At 41.8% G+C, this 17782-nt stretch overlaps 2 protein-coding genes across 4 annotated transcripts in view; one reads left to right on the plus strand and one right to left on the minus strand.

Moving 5' to 3' along the window:
- The first annotated feature begins 39 nt into the window (after positions 1-39).
- tmem117 (transmembrane protein 117) overlaps positions 40-17782 on the plus strand; it is a 68498-nt gene continuing 50755 nt past the window's right edge. The window contains exons 1-2 of one of the 2 annotated variants that reach the window (XM_015017891.1): positions 40-443; positions 3040-3350. In XM_015017891.1, coding sequence (XP_014873377.1) covers positions 3071-3350 — 280 coding nt within the window. In that variant the 5' untranslated portion in view covers positions 40-443; positions 3040-3070. Of the gene's footprint in view, positions 444-2240; positions 2712-3039; positions 3351-17782 lie in introns of those variants that run through there. The other variant, XM_015017892.1, reaches the window with a different exon arrangement.
- Positions 11189-15511, minus strand: LOC106936716 (P2Y purinoceptor 1-like). Of its 2 annotated transcripts, none has more exons than XM_015017894.1 (2): positions 14315-15511; positions 11189-12534 (listed from the first exon to the last, which is right to left on the minus strand). In XM_015017894.1, the coding sequence occupies exons 1-2, from the start codon at positions 14358-14360 to the stop codon at positions 11543-11545; spliced, it is 1038 nt and encodes a 345-aa protein (XP_014873380.1). In that variant the 5' UTR covers positions 14361-15511; the 3' UTR covers positions 11189-11542. The 2 variants fall into 2 exon arrangements, with proteins under 2 accessions (XP_014873380.1, XP_014873379.1); XM_015017893.1 differs by lacking the exon at positions 14315-15511 and adding an exon at positions 12647-13998.

A 17782-nucleotide genomic window follows, 5' to 3' on the forward strand; every position in this document is an offset into this window, starting at 1 on the left:
ATTTATTTTGAAAGAGGTAAACGGATGTGATGTGTTTGTACTGGCTCCAGCTCGACTCTGGTGGATAACATTGCATGGAAAATAATGTTTAGTCCGCTGTATGGAGCCGACCTCCTCCATCCACGCTCCGGCGGCGCCACCGCCAGCTTCCTACCGAGTGCCCGCTAAAGAGCTCCATCGGGCGGGGGATGTGCTGCGGAATCTCCGCCCGGCGTACTCACGGGCCGGGGGGCACCATGGCTTGAGGATTTGGGGGAGACTCCACCGTACGCTGCTGACAACAGGTCACATGGATAATCCCTCTCCAAACCAAACCCACCGTATCATCCCGTGTTTTGGGTGATTAGAGCGCCGCTGTCGGCTTGATGTGGCAGCTGAGCCGAGCGGGAGGAGGGCAGCTCGTCCTGGCTGTCGACTGAGAGGAGAACGGCGTGGAGGTGCAGGTGCGTTCAGGGAACAGATGATGTCTCACTGCGCTCTCAGACTGGCCGAATTTCGCTCATTCCACATCTTTGTAAAGGCACACACGTTTAGGTTGTGTAATCACATACATTTTGGATGAGGATGTTGCGTTTCCAACGAGAAATGTGGCTGATGTGACATAGTTAGGATTTACCAGAGGTAGCCGAAAGAAAGATGGCTCATTTAGTGTCTGTTTTCTGCAGCACCTGCCGAGTGTCAGTCATGAGTAAAAAAAGGAACTAATGTGATCATATTCAGTGATCATAAGTAGGGAAATGATAAATGACTGCTGCCACATCACAGTCAATTTACGGTCAATTTAATGTATGGATAACTCACTTATGACATGCCCATTTTCTTTATTATTACTTTTATTCTTTACCAATTGTCCAATGTATGCTGTCATGCCATATCTACCAATGTGTGCCTTGTCTGGATCCACCTTTTTCACTTACTGCTTTAGATTGGGAACATAACTTTAAATGATTTGTTCTACTGACCATCACTTATCAAACGAGCGATGGTCAGTTTTTCTCCTCGTTTTGCTGTAAATCATAATGTAGTCGAAATACAAATCAGCCCACCCAAACAAACTTTTAAACCTGCACATGCCCCCGATGACGTCACATAAGGCAACTAATTTGATATTTGTGGGGGGAGTTTCCCTTTCTATTTATTCCTGTTTTAAGTTAACCAAGAGGTACAGCTGTGATCTGTATACAACTCTAGGTATTTTGTTATTGGCGAATTTGTGGCTGACCGTTTTTTTTTTTTTTTTTTTTTTTTTGGAAAAGTTGTTTTGGCGATTACATCTCCAACTACACCATTACCCCCAACCCCACCTCCACTAGTGCATGGTCTGGTGTCCAACAGTAATTGGAAATAGTTTTGACTTAATATCAGGAGTTTACTGTGTTGGCTACATTGATAATGTGACCTCTTTGTTTTAAGGCTGGATATTCTCTGTCACTGGCTATACACTGTAAAGCATTCATATTCGAGAGTAACAAACTGATTTTGACTGATTAAAAGGACTATAACAGATTGTTTCACCTTCCGTGCCAATATCGTTAAAATCAAGCATTTTATTTCACAACTTTCCACAGGTATTGAAGTTCATTCAGGGATATAAATTACTCCAGAATTCTGTCTGTCTTTAGAAATATGCTCTAACTCAACATGATCTTGGTGTTAGTTGCAATTCACTTTATTGCTTTTTAAAATTAGTTTGACTTTAAAAAAACAAAACAAACAAACATATATTTTGCTGACATACCTAAAAGTACGTGAAAGTACATCGAGGACGAGGGCAGACCTGAATTGCCAGATTTAATTCTGAAAGATCTTTAGCAGTGATTTCCACCCAAGCTGTTATAACAAAAAAAAAAAAAAAAACAATATGGCCTGTATGATATGTTCAAACAATAAAAAAAAAATTAGGATTTGTACAATCTAAAGTTCTGAAGATGAACAGTGTCATCATTTCAGATTGGTCAGTCATGGCCATATGCATCATGGGATGAAGGTCATCAGTCTCAGTCTCTACCTGAAACTTGCAAGCTTCAGAAGAAACCCCCCTTGCTAGCTATATAATGTTTGCTAGCTGAATAGATCCATCCTGGAGCTGATGTCATTATGATGTCATGCATGCAAAGCAGAATATAATTCACTTCTTAAAGAAAATTAGAACATTTCGACATATATTTATTACTCGGTTGTGTTTTTGTTGTTGTAAAAAAAAAACAACAGTGGATGTTGTCTTGAACACTGCAGTGTGGGCGCCAGCCGCTTAGTATCACTTAGGGTTGGCATTTCGTGACGAGTCAAACTTTGGTGCCGGTGAAATTCAATATCCACATGGGTGTTCAAAACCGTGGCAGCTCTATTTCCGGAGCCGTGATATCATCCCAAATTTCCGCTGCGAGGGGTATTTTAGGAAAAGATGTCAAAAGCAGGGAACTCGCTTTGGAACATTCAGGTCAGTAAGGCGGGCTGCAGAGAGAAGCGGTTCGGAGCGGGTTCTCCTGCAGTGGAGAGGAGCTGGAATCGGAAGAGGGCAGGCGGGCCGGCTGGCCGCTCGCTCGGAGTGTGTTTGGCAGGTGTTCCCTCCAAAGCCTCTGCATAAAGCTGCTACAGTTTTTTCGGCGATGCACAGATCTGACAGGCTCAAAGGATAAGCTCTTAAAAGCCTGCGACTGATAGCTTGGAGAGCTTGTAAGGCTCTGCAGATTCCATCTTATCCAAGAAAGGTACAGTCCTCCTTTGAATGATTTGGTAATGGTGTCACTTAGGTGTCTGATCCCAATCTCTTTGTGACATTTTTGTATTAATACAAGGAGAATAGTGCAGGTTTCTTTTTTTTTTCTTTTCATGGATGCTGTACTATTTATGGTGCTGCTAAACTGATTTATCTGAACTGAGAGCTAACCCACTCCACATACACCATCAGTGATATTCAGCTCTCTAAACTAAAACCTGGGGGGTGTTTTCTCCTTAATCTGCTCTCGCTGATGTGATTGTAATTGAATCCGACTGAAAGAGACACTTCTTTCCCCCCCGTCTCTGTTGTTCCTCTAGGTGTTTGTGCGGCTGAGGGGGCTTCAGCAGGATGGAAATAGATGCCTGTTTTCGCTACTACTTCCAGCACCCGTGGTCGCGTCTCATCGTGGCCTACCTCGTCACCTTCTTCAACTTCCTCATCTTCGCCGAGGACCCCATCTCCCACAGCCAGACGCAGGCTCACATTATTGTGGTGGGCAACTGCTTCTCCTTCCTGTTCAACAAGTACCCGGGCCTCGGGTGGAACATCCTGAAAGTAATGTGCTGGATCCTGGCCATTATCACCGGCCTGTTAGCCGGGAAGTTTATATTCCACCGCCAGCTCTTTGGTAAGTCATGCGCTCGGTAATGCACAAGAATGTGCAGAGTAATGGCTTTACTATAGAAAGGAAGCATCCTTCCTGGGCTGCTCTCGTTGTGACAATTGATCAGTAAAAAAAAAAAAAAACAACAACAACTTGTACTTTCATGTGTTTTTAAGATATATTCTGGTCTCGGATAAAATGTTGTACTCATCTGCTAAACTGATTGCTGCCCATCTTCACACACATCCTGTAGGTGATGTAATTTGCTACACGTTCAGTTCACAAAAACTTTTGCCTTGAGCAAGCTCTTCTAATATCTCAGCATCAATGATTTCATGAAAACGAACTGAGAATTGGACTAACATTACGAGACGCTTGTAATGCAGACTTGTGAGTTCCCATTCGACCTTTGCATTCAGAATCGCCTTTTAGCAAAACATTTGAACTTGCTTTGTTCTGTGCCAGAAATGTCGCTTGGGTCAGTGCACCGACACCAATGGATCAGTATTGTCTCTCAGACAATGCTTGCTTTGACAAACCAGCAATACTTTCTGTCCTGGAAGTACAAATGAGTTATTTCATCCATTGTTTATTCTTCATTCACCATTTTGAAGCCTCATGTTTAGCATTTGAGGCCAGCGTTGTCTTTACTTGATCTGAATGAGACTGGGAACAAAAGGCTCATGTCATCAGCATATGGTGACAACCTATCAATATTTAGTCATTTATAAATGGTCCAATCAGTGATGGGAACTAAACCAGACAAGCCGGTTAAGCATGCTCCTTTAGAGCAAGGAAGTATGTAGAACATTTTGAGACAAACCTTTTAATTTCATCTTTGAAATCAGATGCTTTAAACTTAGTTTGGAGTCCAAATTTGCCGTGCTCGAAAAGTAAAAAAGTGGTCTGAAATATTATTTTGAAGCACAACATTTTTTTCCACTGAACCATGTCTTTGAAATACAATTAGCAAATTTATATTTATGATTAACGTTTTCTTAAAGTAAAGATGCATTAAGAAACTTGAATCGGCTGATTCTTCATCTTGACTGGTGACAAGTTGGTCGGCAACTCACAAATTCAATGGTTCTTGATCAATAAATACACCACAACTGAGGGCAATTGGGATGTGCTAACCACTGCACTCTATGGTGTTTTTTACTAAAGGGAAACCCCCCCTCCCCCCTCATAGTCAGCTTGTTTCAAAGTGTTGGTAAAAGTTTTGAAAGAAAATCAAAAACCTATTCAGGTGGATAAAATTTAGATGGTACTTTTGCAGTTTCGGTTTTATCAAACTCAACGCTTTTGGATATGAAAAAGCGATGAAGTGAATTCGTACCCACCTCTGGGTCATTTTGTTGGAGTTGTGAAAGGACTTGATTTGGCACCAAACTTAACAGACATACTATGCCTGTCCGCACTGGAACATATTATATCTGGAAACGTTGACAGCCTTTTTTAAATCTCACTCTTAAAATAAGGGGCTACGTTCCCCGGTGAATGCACACAAAAATGTTATGTTTTAAAGTTGCTAATGCTAAACATGCTAATTGTGCTAACTGCTAGTAAAAGATGCTGGTGACAGTTTAACATGTCAGCAACATGTAATTTTTGTCTTTGTTTTAAAATAGTTAAATTATAGTTATTAAACCTGAAGTTGACTAGAACTGGCCCAAGCTTGACAAATGATTAATCTGTGTATCTTTCTGATTCACTATTCTTTGAAATTAAACCCGAAGATTTCGTCGTTATGGCCAGTCTGACGCCGGTCCAGATATTTTTCTCCAGCTCCCTCCCTTCACCTTTCACGCCTCTATAACAGATTTCCTCTCTGTTGTTGTTAGCCACTTGTCATTTCTCTCACCCCCAACTTTCAGTTCTGAGGAGTTTGTGTTTCCAGCACAAACCTCTCCTGTCCTCTCAAATAGGCTGCGGCTCCAATCTCTGCAGCGCTTCACTTATTCAAACTGAACAGCAGTTTTTTTTTTTAAACTTCTCATTGAACTCATTCACATGGTTCACTCTCACATCACGCTTCACTTAGACAGTAATATTATTGAGCTCAATGGGTGCTTTGGATGAACTACTAATGACAATAATTGGAGGACGGGGAGCGGTAATTGTGTGAAGGATTTCAATCTTTTCTGACCGTGACAGAGAGGCAACAATGCATAATGACATGATGGCTAAAGCAATATTAAAACCCACAGTAAGAAGAAAAAGGCTACTTTTTAAAGAACATTTTCTTACCCACACAAAACTGCGTTGTAGACCTAACAAACCCCAGCTGCCTTTTCCGTTTTTAATGTTTTTTGGTGTCAGACAACTTGTGCTTTCACGTGTGGGCGTCTTTTGTAAAATTAATTAGAGCTGAGATATTTCTTCAGTGCTGTGTGTGAATGTGTTCACCCTGTGAGGATTTAGAGAGGATGGGTGAAGTGAGATTTAGACAGAGAGGCAGACGTGGAGAGTCGGAGAGACGAGAGACGTCCGGCGCAACATTTCGGTGCATCAGCTATGTAATCGCCAACCCAGGTGAGCCAGGAATGCTGCACTCTATACAGCCAGTGCTTCAGCCAAATGTGTTCCACTGTATTTACTGCAGGCTCTGACCACTCCCCATTTTACATGTTTTGAAAGAGCAATGCTTAAAATTATTTAAAAATAAAAAATAAAAGATTTCAGAGCCTCTTTTTTCAAAATCTGTTTTCTTTCATGCTGTGTATTTTTACCAAAGACTGTGCATCTTGGCTGCAACTGTGGCGACTCACCATTAGTCATCTTGGCTTTCGCCAGCCTGTTGTGGTTTACACACCGTTTAAAAGTGAAAATTAGCTCTGCTGTTTAGGTGACGAGGTAAAAAATATTGTCTTCAATGTAGCGTAAGTTGTTACCAAATTGCTAAAGATATTAAATCCAAGGGTTTGCATTTGAGTGGCTGCTGTGTAAACTCAAGATTGCTCTCATGGGCCGTCTTTGACCTCGTTACCAAACGCTTCTCAATTATCTTATCTTATCTTATCTTCACACCATCTCTTTGCACTTGAACCGTCCTTTTTTCCAAACTGGAATGACGAAGCAACATGCAACAACCACAACAATTATATTTAACCCAGACTGGGTCAAAATTCTAACTACAAGGTGTTGTCCTTTTGCAGGTTGCAGAGAAACCAGAAACTTTGGAGGAAGATTCTGATAGGATTCTGGTTGAATATTGACCTCACTCATGTAAATCCGTCGGTTTGCTTGCAGCTATCCAAACTTTCAGGGACATTCTGCCAATTTTCAGTAGGATTGAGGTGATCAGTATAACCAGTTTTGATATGTATGTTGGCGTGTTGTTCTCCAGCACTCAATTTGATCAAAGTTTCAAATATCCAGCGGCTAATTTGAGGGAAAATGTAATCATTTCTTCCATCTTTCTTCCATCCCCTGATACTGATAGGGAAGCTTACCCTCAGCATGATGGTGCCACCACCATACAGTTGATACACTATCATTATTTTTGATAGCATCAATCCGCTAATTATTTCATTGTGGCTAAGTAATAACTTTTGGTTTATTTGTTTCCCTAAAAGGTGTTTAGCTGCATTTAATCAGACAAACAAGCCTCATCTGAACACACATATTCCAATTTACTGAACATGTCTTCATCGGTGAACATTGTTTTTGAATGGTGCAACCATTCGTTTGCAATCTCCCACCCCCAATTAAAGTTATGATGAGTTATACTTGTCTGGCAAATATTTAGTCAGAAATGATACAGGTTCCTTCTCCAACATACCCAGATTTAGTATTCCTGTGTCGTTTTCAGCCGTAGAGCAGGCAGACGCTCACCATATTGTTTTGCTGCTGCGTCTCGTGGAGGAAAATCTAATGAACTGTTGATGATGAATAACTTGTGACAGATTCTGTGATTTAAAGAGAGGACATTTGAGATTCAAGGGACGACCTCTTCCGTACAGCCACTCAAGGCAATTTGTGATCTTTATTGAGCGGGCGCTAGCCGACTACTTCTAGTTAAAAAAAAAAAAAAAAAGCGGAAGTATGGCTGTCACAACTCATTTGTCTTGAGGTTTAATACTCGCCGGTTTCATGAGAAGTTTATCTTTATTTGTGCCGTTTGTGTCTTTGCAGCCTTAGATTAGATGAGTCCAGGTTAGCAATGTTTTCAGATTGAGCTTTTCTTGAGTGGTGAAAGACGTGACGGTAGGTTGCCAAGATTTTACACACAAGAACTAGTAGATAAAAATATAAAACAATTCCCTGTTACCAGTGTATAGTAAAGAGATGCTCCATACTGAAAGTTTGCAATCTTCCAAAAATAAGGAAGGAAACTATTAGCTACAGCCAACTGCAAAAGTGCCTAGTTCAAAGAAAACATTGAGTCTAATTATATGTTATGTTAACCATCCATGAGATCTCTGTACTATAACTTGTCCCCCCAAGATAGGAGATGATTTCATCTAGCAAAGTCATTTTTTTTAAGAGAATGAGATGTTTAGATGGCAGATATGGTATTCTAAATTAAATATCAGAAGTCTCTTCTGGCTCCATATTGTCTTTTTGTCCAATAAAAACTCAAGGGGCGCCTCCAACACTTCTGACTACGACCATCACTCTCCGGTCAAATGTCCGACGTTGGCTTCTGCACATCGAATCTAGCATATATACGTTTTTTATTATTATTATTATTATTATTATTATTATTTCAAGATGCGCCACCTCATCTTGAGAGTTTTGCGTTACATGTATAGCCTTGCAGTAAACGATTATCTCGTCCTCTTCATGTGAAAAGTGAAAGCCCTTCTCATTACAGATTCTCGTTCTGCCTCGTCTCCAAGACGTTGGCATGATGTATTCTCTAATGGCTCCCCAAGGCTTTGGGCGATTCTGCAAGGTAAAGCGAATGATAATTTTTAAGTCGTGTCACATATATTTTTCTAAATCTTATTAAATTCTCGCTTTCACCGAGTCTTGCATTCAGTCTGTCTGCTCTGTCTCCTCTTTGATGAGTCACTTCATACTGTGTGCAGCACAAGAAAAGGTCAAAGTTGTGGGAAAAGCCTCCTTCGTTTGGTCAGGTCTGCTATAACAAATGGATGTTCTGCGGTGCTCTGTGTGAATGCGTGTGTGTATGTGTGTGTGTGTGTGTGTGTGTGTGTGTGTGTGTGTTCTCTGCTGTGCTGGAGTGTGCTGACCCTGTTGTTGCTTCCCTCTGTGGGGTCTTGATGATTGTAGCCTACAGGAAGCCATCTGGGTTCTGTCATATGGTATTATGTAGGAAGCCATGGCTGTGAAAGCCAATCTATGTATAGCAACTGTGTGCCAAAATATGTTGATTTGTTCAGGTGGCTGTGTGGGTGAGAAAATTAAAGAATTTGTTTGTTTGTTTTTTCCCTGTACACAGCGGAGGAAAAAAATAAGTGTTTCATGCACTGAAGATTTTTTACGTTTCCCGAAGAATGAACAGGTCTGTAATTTTTGTTGTTGTAGGATAAATGTGAGATCTGTATCCTCAAAAAAAAAAAATCCATTGTATGATTTTCAATTTCCATTTTATTGCATGAAATACATTTTCGATACAATAGAAAAAATAAAACTCGGTACAGAAATCTTTCTTTATAAGCCCAGAGGCCAGGCGTTTCCTGTAGTCCTTGACCAGGTTTCATCCATACAGATGTGCACCAGATCTTTCAACTTTCTGTGTTGCGTTTCAATGTCAGCTCACTTTTAAAAGATTTTCCACCAGGTTCAGATCCGAAGGTGAGCTGGGCCACCCTAGAACCCTGAAGTGGTTCTTCGGTGGCAACAGAAGGTAGGAGCAATCAGTGGGTTGCGATTCGAACCGCCTCCACCGTCCATCTCTCCAAGTCTTTTGACCTGGTAAATCGCTATAGAAGTAACACTAAAATTATTGCATGTATTGTTGTTGTTTTTTTAATTTATTATAAATTTAAGTCATTACAAACTAATCATATTAGTTTTATAGTATGAATTAATTAACAGTACAACGAAGCAACATTTATTTGTTTATGTACTTAGCTGTGGCTTTTGGGCTTCCATAGCAACGCTGTCAAATACAAAGACTGCAAGAGTAGCAAAAGTGGACAGCAGCCAAAAAGAAAATGATATTTTTACCAGAACCTGTCTCTGTTTTTGGCCTGGAGTCAACACTTAAGTAAAATGAAACAGTTCAGCAGACCTCTTAATGGAACAGATACCATGGCCCAGTAGCCCTTCGTCGTATCTTTGCTCGGCAGCAGCCTCCCTGTGGAGGGAGCTCCATTGTCATCTTTCCACCTTTGATTTATTATCTAGGTACTTAGTAACAGAGGAGTCGAGCTCTGGGGAGATAAGTCGTGTCTGCCAGCAGCCCTCGCGCCCCACCCTAGCCCGCGGTGATGTAAATGTGCGCCATGATGAATAGGGATGTTGTTTTCATCCCAAGTTAAAGACAGAAATGAGGCACGAGAAGGACCCGGCCCTCCTTGGGGATGCAAAGGAGGCAGAGTTGTTATTTTGTTGTTTTTTTAAATCGAGAGAGGGTGCAGCAGACTCTGCAGGCTAAGAAGATGTTCTGATGTGGCCCATATGTTAACGGCAGCTGCTAAACAGGGGCGAGTGGCTTTGTTTGCATCCCTTGTTTGAGATTTATTCAATATTCAGTACACCTGAAAAGTTAAAGTTGATCTGCGTTTACATTTCTAGGACTCATAGGGAGTGAAGGCTGCTTTGGGTTGAAGGTTTGCAATGTGTGTCTTGCTGTATCTTTACATCCCGTTCTCAGGTTTGTAGTTTTTTTATAAGGTCGGACACTGATTGATAGGTATTTTCCTTGAACCTTCATAAAAGAACCACAGACAACGTATATGAATTTTATGACCAAGCTTTTGCAAAAGGAGAAGTCTCAGCAAACTGCTCCTCCGAGCCGTTCACTGAGCGTTCTAAAGACCTTTGGTTACAGCTTGTCTTTTATTATCAAGTAAAAATAGGGAGGTTAGGTAAGGAAGACAGCAGAGACAAAATACCACTGCACACAGACAGTTTCTAAAATAGGGAGTATTCCGGTTGATAAGGAGGCACCTGTGGAAACATAATTCAAGGTCTGGGAAAAACACAGATAACTGTTTCACATGAAGACGAACAGGCAGATGGGGCCTCCAGGTCAGTTTATACACACATAAGGAAGAGAACACTTTAAACTGAAAATCACAATAATACTGAATGTTGATTAACTATTGATTAACATTAGACTGAATATGAACTAAAGTAATAACAAAATGATAATACCAAAAAATCTCTAACACTGATGTTTGACAAAACCGACTGGATTTCATTTTCTGTTCCAACTCGTCCAAAAGGCGCTATGTCAGGTCAAGTTCTGCTACACAAAACTCTCTTGTTCCCGTCCTTATGAGTGTTGGTTTGTGTACTGGTGCACAGTCATGTTGGAATAGGTAGAGGCCACCATGAAGCCGCGTTAAAAACGTCGAGAGGATGATGCAAAAAGCTTGGTTGCAGCTGCTAAGTCACGGAGTCCCGTTCCATCAAGCTCTGTGTACGCATTGTTGTGGAGCAAATTTAAAGTAGAAAGCACTCTGCGTTCCAAGGTGCTGGATTTTATAGAGCTGTGTCAGTGAATTGAACAAGTCGATAATTTGGAGTGATGACCCGACATTTAGGCGTGTAGCGTACCTGCTACCCGGAAACGCTAAAAGCAATGACCAGTGCTACATCTTCTGGAATTAGATAAGATATTAGATAAGTTTTTAAATGTAGAGAAGGATATTGTTGTAGGACATAATAATGCATAGTGTGTATTTGAACAGCATCAAATGAAAAGATGACAAACCAATTACAAAATATATTTTTACTTATATTTTTGTTCCAAGTCTGGCAGGAATCAGGCGATTACACTTAATTCACGATTTAACCAGGTTTTTTTCTTTTACGTATTTTGCTTTGGAAAAGGTTGCATATTAAATCATTTGAAAAGCTGTCCTTTTTATCCGATTTGCTTGACAAGAACTTTCATCTTATAATCATAAAGCTTTACTTGCGACGAAAAGAAAAAAAGCAAGAAAGTGGCAAATACTTCTTCACATGACTGTGGTGTGCAGTTACTACTTCACATAACGGAACAATTGTACAACCGCGTTGCCTCAAAGAAAAGCCTCAAAGGATAATATCCAGAAAAGCTAAACATTTAATACTCATTCGTCAATAACCCCAACCCTCCTACCCTCCTTACAGCACAGCCTCCTGTACTGCTCTCTTTTGAAGGTTTGCATCTTCCTCTTGAACTGCTCACTAGCCAGAATGTACAGCACAGGGTCCAGACAGCTGCTGAAACCACACAGAGCTTCACAGAGCTCCACAGCTGCACAGAGGCAACTGGAGTCGGACGGTTTCACCAAGCCACGAGCCGGCATGAACGTCAGAGCGACGGCCAAGATGTGATAAGGCACAAAAGAGGCTGCAGAGACGAGGATAGCTGCGGCGACGAGTTGCAGCGGCTTCCTGCTCGCTCGCTGGAGTTCCTTGTTCCTTCTTCCTCTTGAGCGGCGCCTCAAAACGCGAATGGTCATTGTGGAAAAAGCTAGCATGGCACTGAAGGGGAGCAGAAAGCACAGCGTCGTTCTAATAATGGGGAGCATTTTGAATGGAGGGAAAAGACTGTGGACGCGACTCGTGCACGTGTCGGAGTTTTCGCAAGTGGCTACAAATAAGTCTGGAGTGATGCCCAGAAGAAGTCCGAGCCATGTCAACGCCGAGCAGATCTTGGCTTTACCCACGTTCCACCAGCGAAGAGAGCTGATGGGATGGACCGTGCCCACGTAGCGGTCAAAACTGATCAGACCGATGAAGACGATGCTGCCGTAGATGTTCACGTCAAAGGAGATCCTTTTGATTTTGCCGAAAATCTGCAGACTGTCCAGGTTTGAGATTTGGAATCTGAAGTAAACCGTCAAAGACAGAGTGAGAAGCCAGGCCGAGTCGCATAAAGCCAGGTTCAACAGGAAAACGTGGCTGGGTTTAAAGCTTTTTCCTAGGCAGGTGAAGCTGAGCAGCACCGCCACATTTCCCAGCATCCCCGCAGGAAGGGTGAAGGTACACAGCAACAACAGGGTGTAGCGGTACCACCGGTCATTTTTAAAATGCCAGCAGATTTCTGTAGATTGATTCAGGAGCTGAAGAATCTCAACTGAAAGAAGTGAAATCAGTGTTACTAGTTTAGTAATTTATGCAACAGAGATAACACCGAGGATAGCACTATAACTACTTTTTTTTTTTAACACACGTTTTGGATGTACAACCTTCCTTATATTTCAGTGACTGGTGGAACAAAGCAGACGGGAGACAGGCTGGCGCGTAACACCCATTTACGACTGCAAGACTAAGCATTTTGCACTCCTTTTGTGTCTGATCTCGGTCGTCGTTTCTCTGAAATCTAAATGTGTATTTGTGTGCAAACACCAGCAGGTGCAGCTTTCGTGCTACAAGCAGCAGGTGCAGGAGTCGCGTACGGAGAGAGAAAAATGTTTTCTCGCAGCTAACCCCGACTACCGCCTTTCTGGAGACACTGAGCCGTTTACTGTTAACTGTGTTGCCCAAGCGGCGCTTGTCTTTAAGAATTTGACACATTCTGCCCCTACGGCGCATCACATGCAGCCATACCTAAATACGATTGACCGCTTCTCCAATCAGGAAAGCGTACGGATGGTATTTGCTTGGTTAATGCACTACGAGTTGGAAATCATGCTGTTTCAATGAAAAGGCTGTATTGACTACAGTCAGTTGAAAATGTCAGTCTACTGTATTGTTAAATGTGATTTTAGCGCTGCAGCAGCTATGGGAGCAATTGACGGACAATCCAGCGTAAAATAAAGTTCAATCACAACATTCTTGTTACAGTCCAATCGTGGCTTTTGTTCTCGTTTGACCAGAGTACCAGCAAAACGACAGACGTCCTCCCTGTATGCCTACATGGAGTCAAGAGCAATGCAGTACCTTCAAAACAAAGTTGATTAAACAGAAGTGTCATGAATAGAAGTATCTAATTGTCAACATGTTGCAGTACATTTCAGCAGCTGTAGGAACAGTCGTTGCTTTACCTCAACACACCGCCCGCCTCCTGTGCTGCTGTAAGAATGTGATATTTTTGTTCAAGGTCACACACCTTGAACATGTCACTCATAGCCTTAACTCACGTGATTTAAGGAGTTTGTCCAACTCCTTAAATCACGTTGGACAACGTGACAGACGGAAAGACTTTACTTTCCGTCTGTCAGGTAAAGATGTCCCCATTTTAGAAAATCCAACAGAACTGAGTCATTGTATTGCCACTGCAGAACGTAACGCATCACCCCCTTCATTAAGCAGGAGATTAATTGGAGCATCAAATTGTTCGCCACTAATGGCCTGGATCAGACGGGCAAGATATCAAGCAGAGGAATGTGCTGGAAAAAAAACTAAAAAATTAATCGTCTGCAGTCTGAACCATAAACCTTCAACGTTCAGCGCACGGAGCTTCTATCCAGTAATTCATCTTGTTTATTTTATGATGTGATATAACTGCTCCAAGATGAGCGCTGGTTCAGTCCGTTTTATTAACTCTCTGTGTACGTTTTGTAAAACGTGTCCAGTGCACCCACTCTCTCTGTCGTGTGTTTACAGAAGCCGTCTCCACAGCCTCTGAGCGTCAGCGGCGTGTCCAGGAAGCGATTGCGCGGTTTTTTCGCCCCCCCGCCCCGCGCGCATCTCTGAAACCCCGAGGGACTGTCGATCTGATCTATGTCAGCTACTGTTTTCACTTAATTAGCGGACAGCACGCGTCTGCGTGCGCTTGAAACGGGCTTTGGCAGTGAACACGCATCCCTGTCTAAACACGGCTTTCATACGGTAGCAGGCTGCAGTGTAGTGCATTAAAGATGTACCAAAACCAGGCATCTGATCGAGGGAAGTACGAACTGAACCGAACCGACCTTTTTCAGATGTGTCGTTCGCGTTGCAGCTGAGAAGCTCCGTCATGATGTGAACGCAGACTGCGACTTCAGTCCTCCTTTACCGGCTGTGTGCTTCACATTAATCTGGAGCTGTACAGTGTAAAGCTTTACCGCAGGGACTGTGGTGTGTGTGTGTGTGTGTGTGTGTGTGTGTGTGTGTGTGTGTGTGTGTGTGTGCGTGCGTGCGTGCGTATCTCTGTGTCTCCCTGTGCGCATGAGAGACTGAGCGGGTCCAAAAGAGTAAACAGAGGATTAATCCGTCCCACCGGTTAAACAAACTTAAATAATTGCTTGTTCATCATCTGTGTGCCATTGTTAACCAGATCGTGTGCGTTCACAACCCTTCCACTTGTTTTCACATTTTGTCACATTTTAACAAATTTTAGTGTCTTATTGGTATTATTTGTGATACGCCAACAAAAAAGAAGGGCTGCGATGTAAAGTGGAAGGAAAATTATCATTTTCAAATGTTTTTCTAAATTGAAATCTGAAAAGTACATAACCTGCGTTTTGTATTCAGCCATTTGTTTTATTGTTGCTGTGGTACAAACTGCTGCGTTTCTTGAACGGGGAATCTCATCAGAGTTGATGGGAATGTGTATGAGGGTAATTGTTTTGTGTTTTTATTGCTTTTGAAGTTTTTATTATTTTCACTGTGAAGCACTTTGTGTCTGAGAAAATAAATATAAATCAAATTTACTTAGCTTTCAGCAGGTCAACAATACTAAGTTTGCAACAGCCAACGATGCAGTGGAATCGTTTATCATTTAGGAAAACCTATTAATGTGTTATGTTGATTCAGAGAGTCAAGTCTGAAAGACGTCAACAGAAAGTATGAGTCAACACTGAAAAACTGATATTTGCTCTCCATACGTTCTTATTACATTTGAACTATCATGTGGCAAAAAAAAAAAGAAATTTTACTCTGATGGAGACGTACCGCAAAAGAGTTGTGTAATTGCATCAAGAGTGGATCTCAAGTTCAAGAAAAAACTCTGCAGCGTTTTGCTGAAAAGTTTCTCTCAGTTACGTCAGGTTGTCTGTCCCGTCAAAACATGAGATCCACGCTTGACTAAATTATTCTTATTCACTTTATGCTGTCAATCTGGCCACTCTTTCACGGCTCATTCAGATGCTTCTGCCCGTCAACTAACCGGATTTTGCTCTCCGGTACCTCTCTGCTTCAGCTTATATTTCACCGTTTTGTTGTCATTTTGGCTTTTGCTTTAATCATTTAAAGTTTTTTGGTTTCGTTCTGCTTTTATTGTTTTGTTTAAAATGTTTTATATATATATATATATATATATATTTTTTTTTTTGGTTTGAAATGTTTCAGTGTTGTGCAGCACAGTGGCAAAACAAATTGTTATTCTAATGTTTTTTTTATAAATAAAATGGATTTGCATTCACGACCTAACTGTAAATAAATCTAACACAATGTTTCACTTCACGTCTACTTCTCAATTACGTATGACTGTGTTGACGTTTCCAGTAAGATTCAAGCAAAGTGCATTGAAGCGTGGGGCAGAAACATTCAAGATTGCCTAATATTTGTAATCAAAACCCATCCCTGAGTCTAACTGTTAAACATGGAGAAATTATTAGCTATACCTCCAGCTGGCTACCGTTTTTTTGTTGTTGTTTTTTTTTTCAATTCAAAATCAGTCACCATTATTCCCAGCACGTGCCTTATAACGAGGAGTCTGAACCGATCTCTGTGGTGTCAGAGTATCACCAGTAGAGGGAGACATAGCTGCACCTCTGACTTTAGCAACCACTTAAGGGTGGCATCGTTTCAGACAGACTGGAAAGTCATTTCTAAAACCCGGTCTTTGCAAATATGTGACAAGCTCCTTTGATAACAAGACTTTATATTTGTAGTTTGCATTGTGTGAGAGTAAACGTGTGATAAGAAGTGCCTCTTTTCCCTTTTGTGTCCCGGTTGGGTTTGGGTCGGTGTCCACTCCATTTGTCTTGTGACTGCTGCTGTTGTCCCCATCTGGGCTGAGCTTCGCGGTGAGACTGAACTCATGAATCATTCCTTATCGGGGTGCCTTACTGTAGGGAGGCGCAGTGACTCAAGCCAAGCTTTGGCTGAGTGGTCTTGAATCACCTCTGTTTACGTCTTGCCCATATAGGAGTGTGTGTGCGTGTGTGTGTGTGTGTGTGTGGGCCAGGTCGATTGTGGAATGTAGCTGCTTTAAAAGTCAGATCCGCCGATACACATTGTGTGTGCACTAACATCTAAGTCATGGCTCATTGGCTGTGGAGGCAATTAAGTTCACCCATGCAAGTCAACTCAATTATGCAACTGTGATGAGTCCTGCAGAATCACAGAGCAAGACGTATGCATGGCTTAAAACTCAGCCTCTTTGATTTCTGACCCTCAAGATCCTCAAATTAAACATTGCTGTTCAAGTAAATATTACAGATTCAGTCGTCTGCCGCACAGGTAAACTTTCAATTTTGACATCAGATCAGTCGTCCAAAAATAGTCTAATTACTGGAGCACTTAACCTCAGCAGACATTTCCTTGTTCTGAGGTATCTGCACGAAGTAGGGGAAGGGGGGGGGGACATAAACAATTAACATTAAGCCAGTGGAATCTTAACAGCATGTAAAACTATTGGAGAGGAAAGCAGCCAGGCTGTAATGGGAAAATAAATGGAGCATTCTGCTATTGCTGTCTCTGGCGCGCTGCGGTGTTTTGCGCGCACAAACACACACGAGCGCAGTCGCTCCTCCTCCGAGGAGCTCTTCACTGAAAGGGATGCTGACTGAGCTGGAGGAGAGGAAAAACAAAGGGTTCTTCCTGGGAAAATGGACGCTCCTGGCACCGGATCACAGCTGGCAGAGATGCGGCGCGCCGTGTTTCTGTGTGAGCAATACGCTAATAAGCGGCAGAAATAGAATCATGTACTATAGCCCAGCTAACGCGTAGAGGGGTTTTTTAATTAACACCAGGCCTCGCTGCATGAAAGCGGAACTTTCGAAAGTGATTGTCAAATGCTTTGAAGTTTGAAGCTCAATTGTTCTTTGTTTTTCTTGCCCCCCCCCCCCACCCATCAGAGAGTCTAAATAAAATAAACTTCCTTCTTTATTGTTTCGAAAGCAACTGAGGAAAAGACCATCCATCCATGATAATGTGCAGTTTGTTTAAATGAGTTATGTTTAAATTTGAGTACTAATGTCATTTTTTTTAGTTCCAAACAGCAGGAAGAGTCTTTGGGGAAGGCTAGCTGCTTCCCTACTAGCAATGTTTTTTTTTTTTTTGTTTTAACTTATGTTTGCCCTAATATAAGTATTTTTTCCACAAACCCATGGCAGCTAGGTATGACTTATTTGATTGGTCTTCTTGTTGAAGGTACCAGGTTTCATCAACCTGGTAAAGCAACTGGAGAACAATCTATTAGCCTAGATTCCAGGAACAATAATTTCAAAATATAT

The sequence above is a fragment of the Poecilia latipinna genome, unplaced genomic scaffold (genome assembly GCF_001443285.1).
Source record: "Poecilia latipinna isolate Pla-1442-1.1 unplaced genomic scaffold, P_latipinna-1.0 Scaffold2200, whole genome shotgun sequence".
Classification (NCBI taxonomy): domain Eukaryota; kingdom Metazoa; phylum Chordata; class Actinopteri; order Cyprinodontiformes; family Poeciliidae; genus Poecilia; species Poecilia latipinna.

Coding starts and splice junctions, on each gene's coding strand:
- LOC106936716 (XM_015017893.1), bottom strand. CDS start 12,992: ATGCGCCGTAGGGGCAGAATGTGTCAAATTCTTAAAGACAAGCGCCGC. Junction 12,535..12,646: donor GTCACTGAAATATAAGGAAG/GTTGTACATCCA, acceptor CACTTCTTTCAG/TTGAGATTCTTCAGCTCCTG.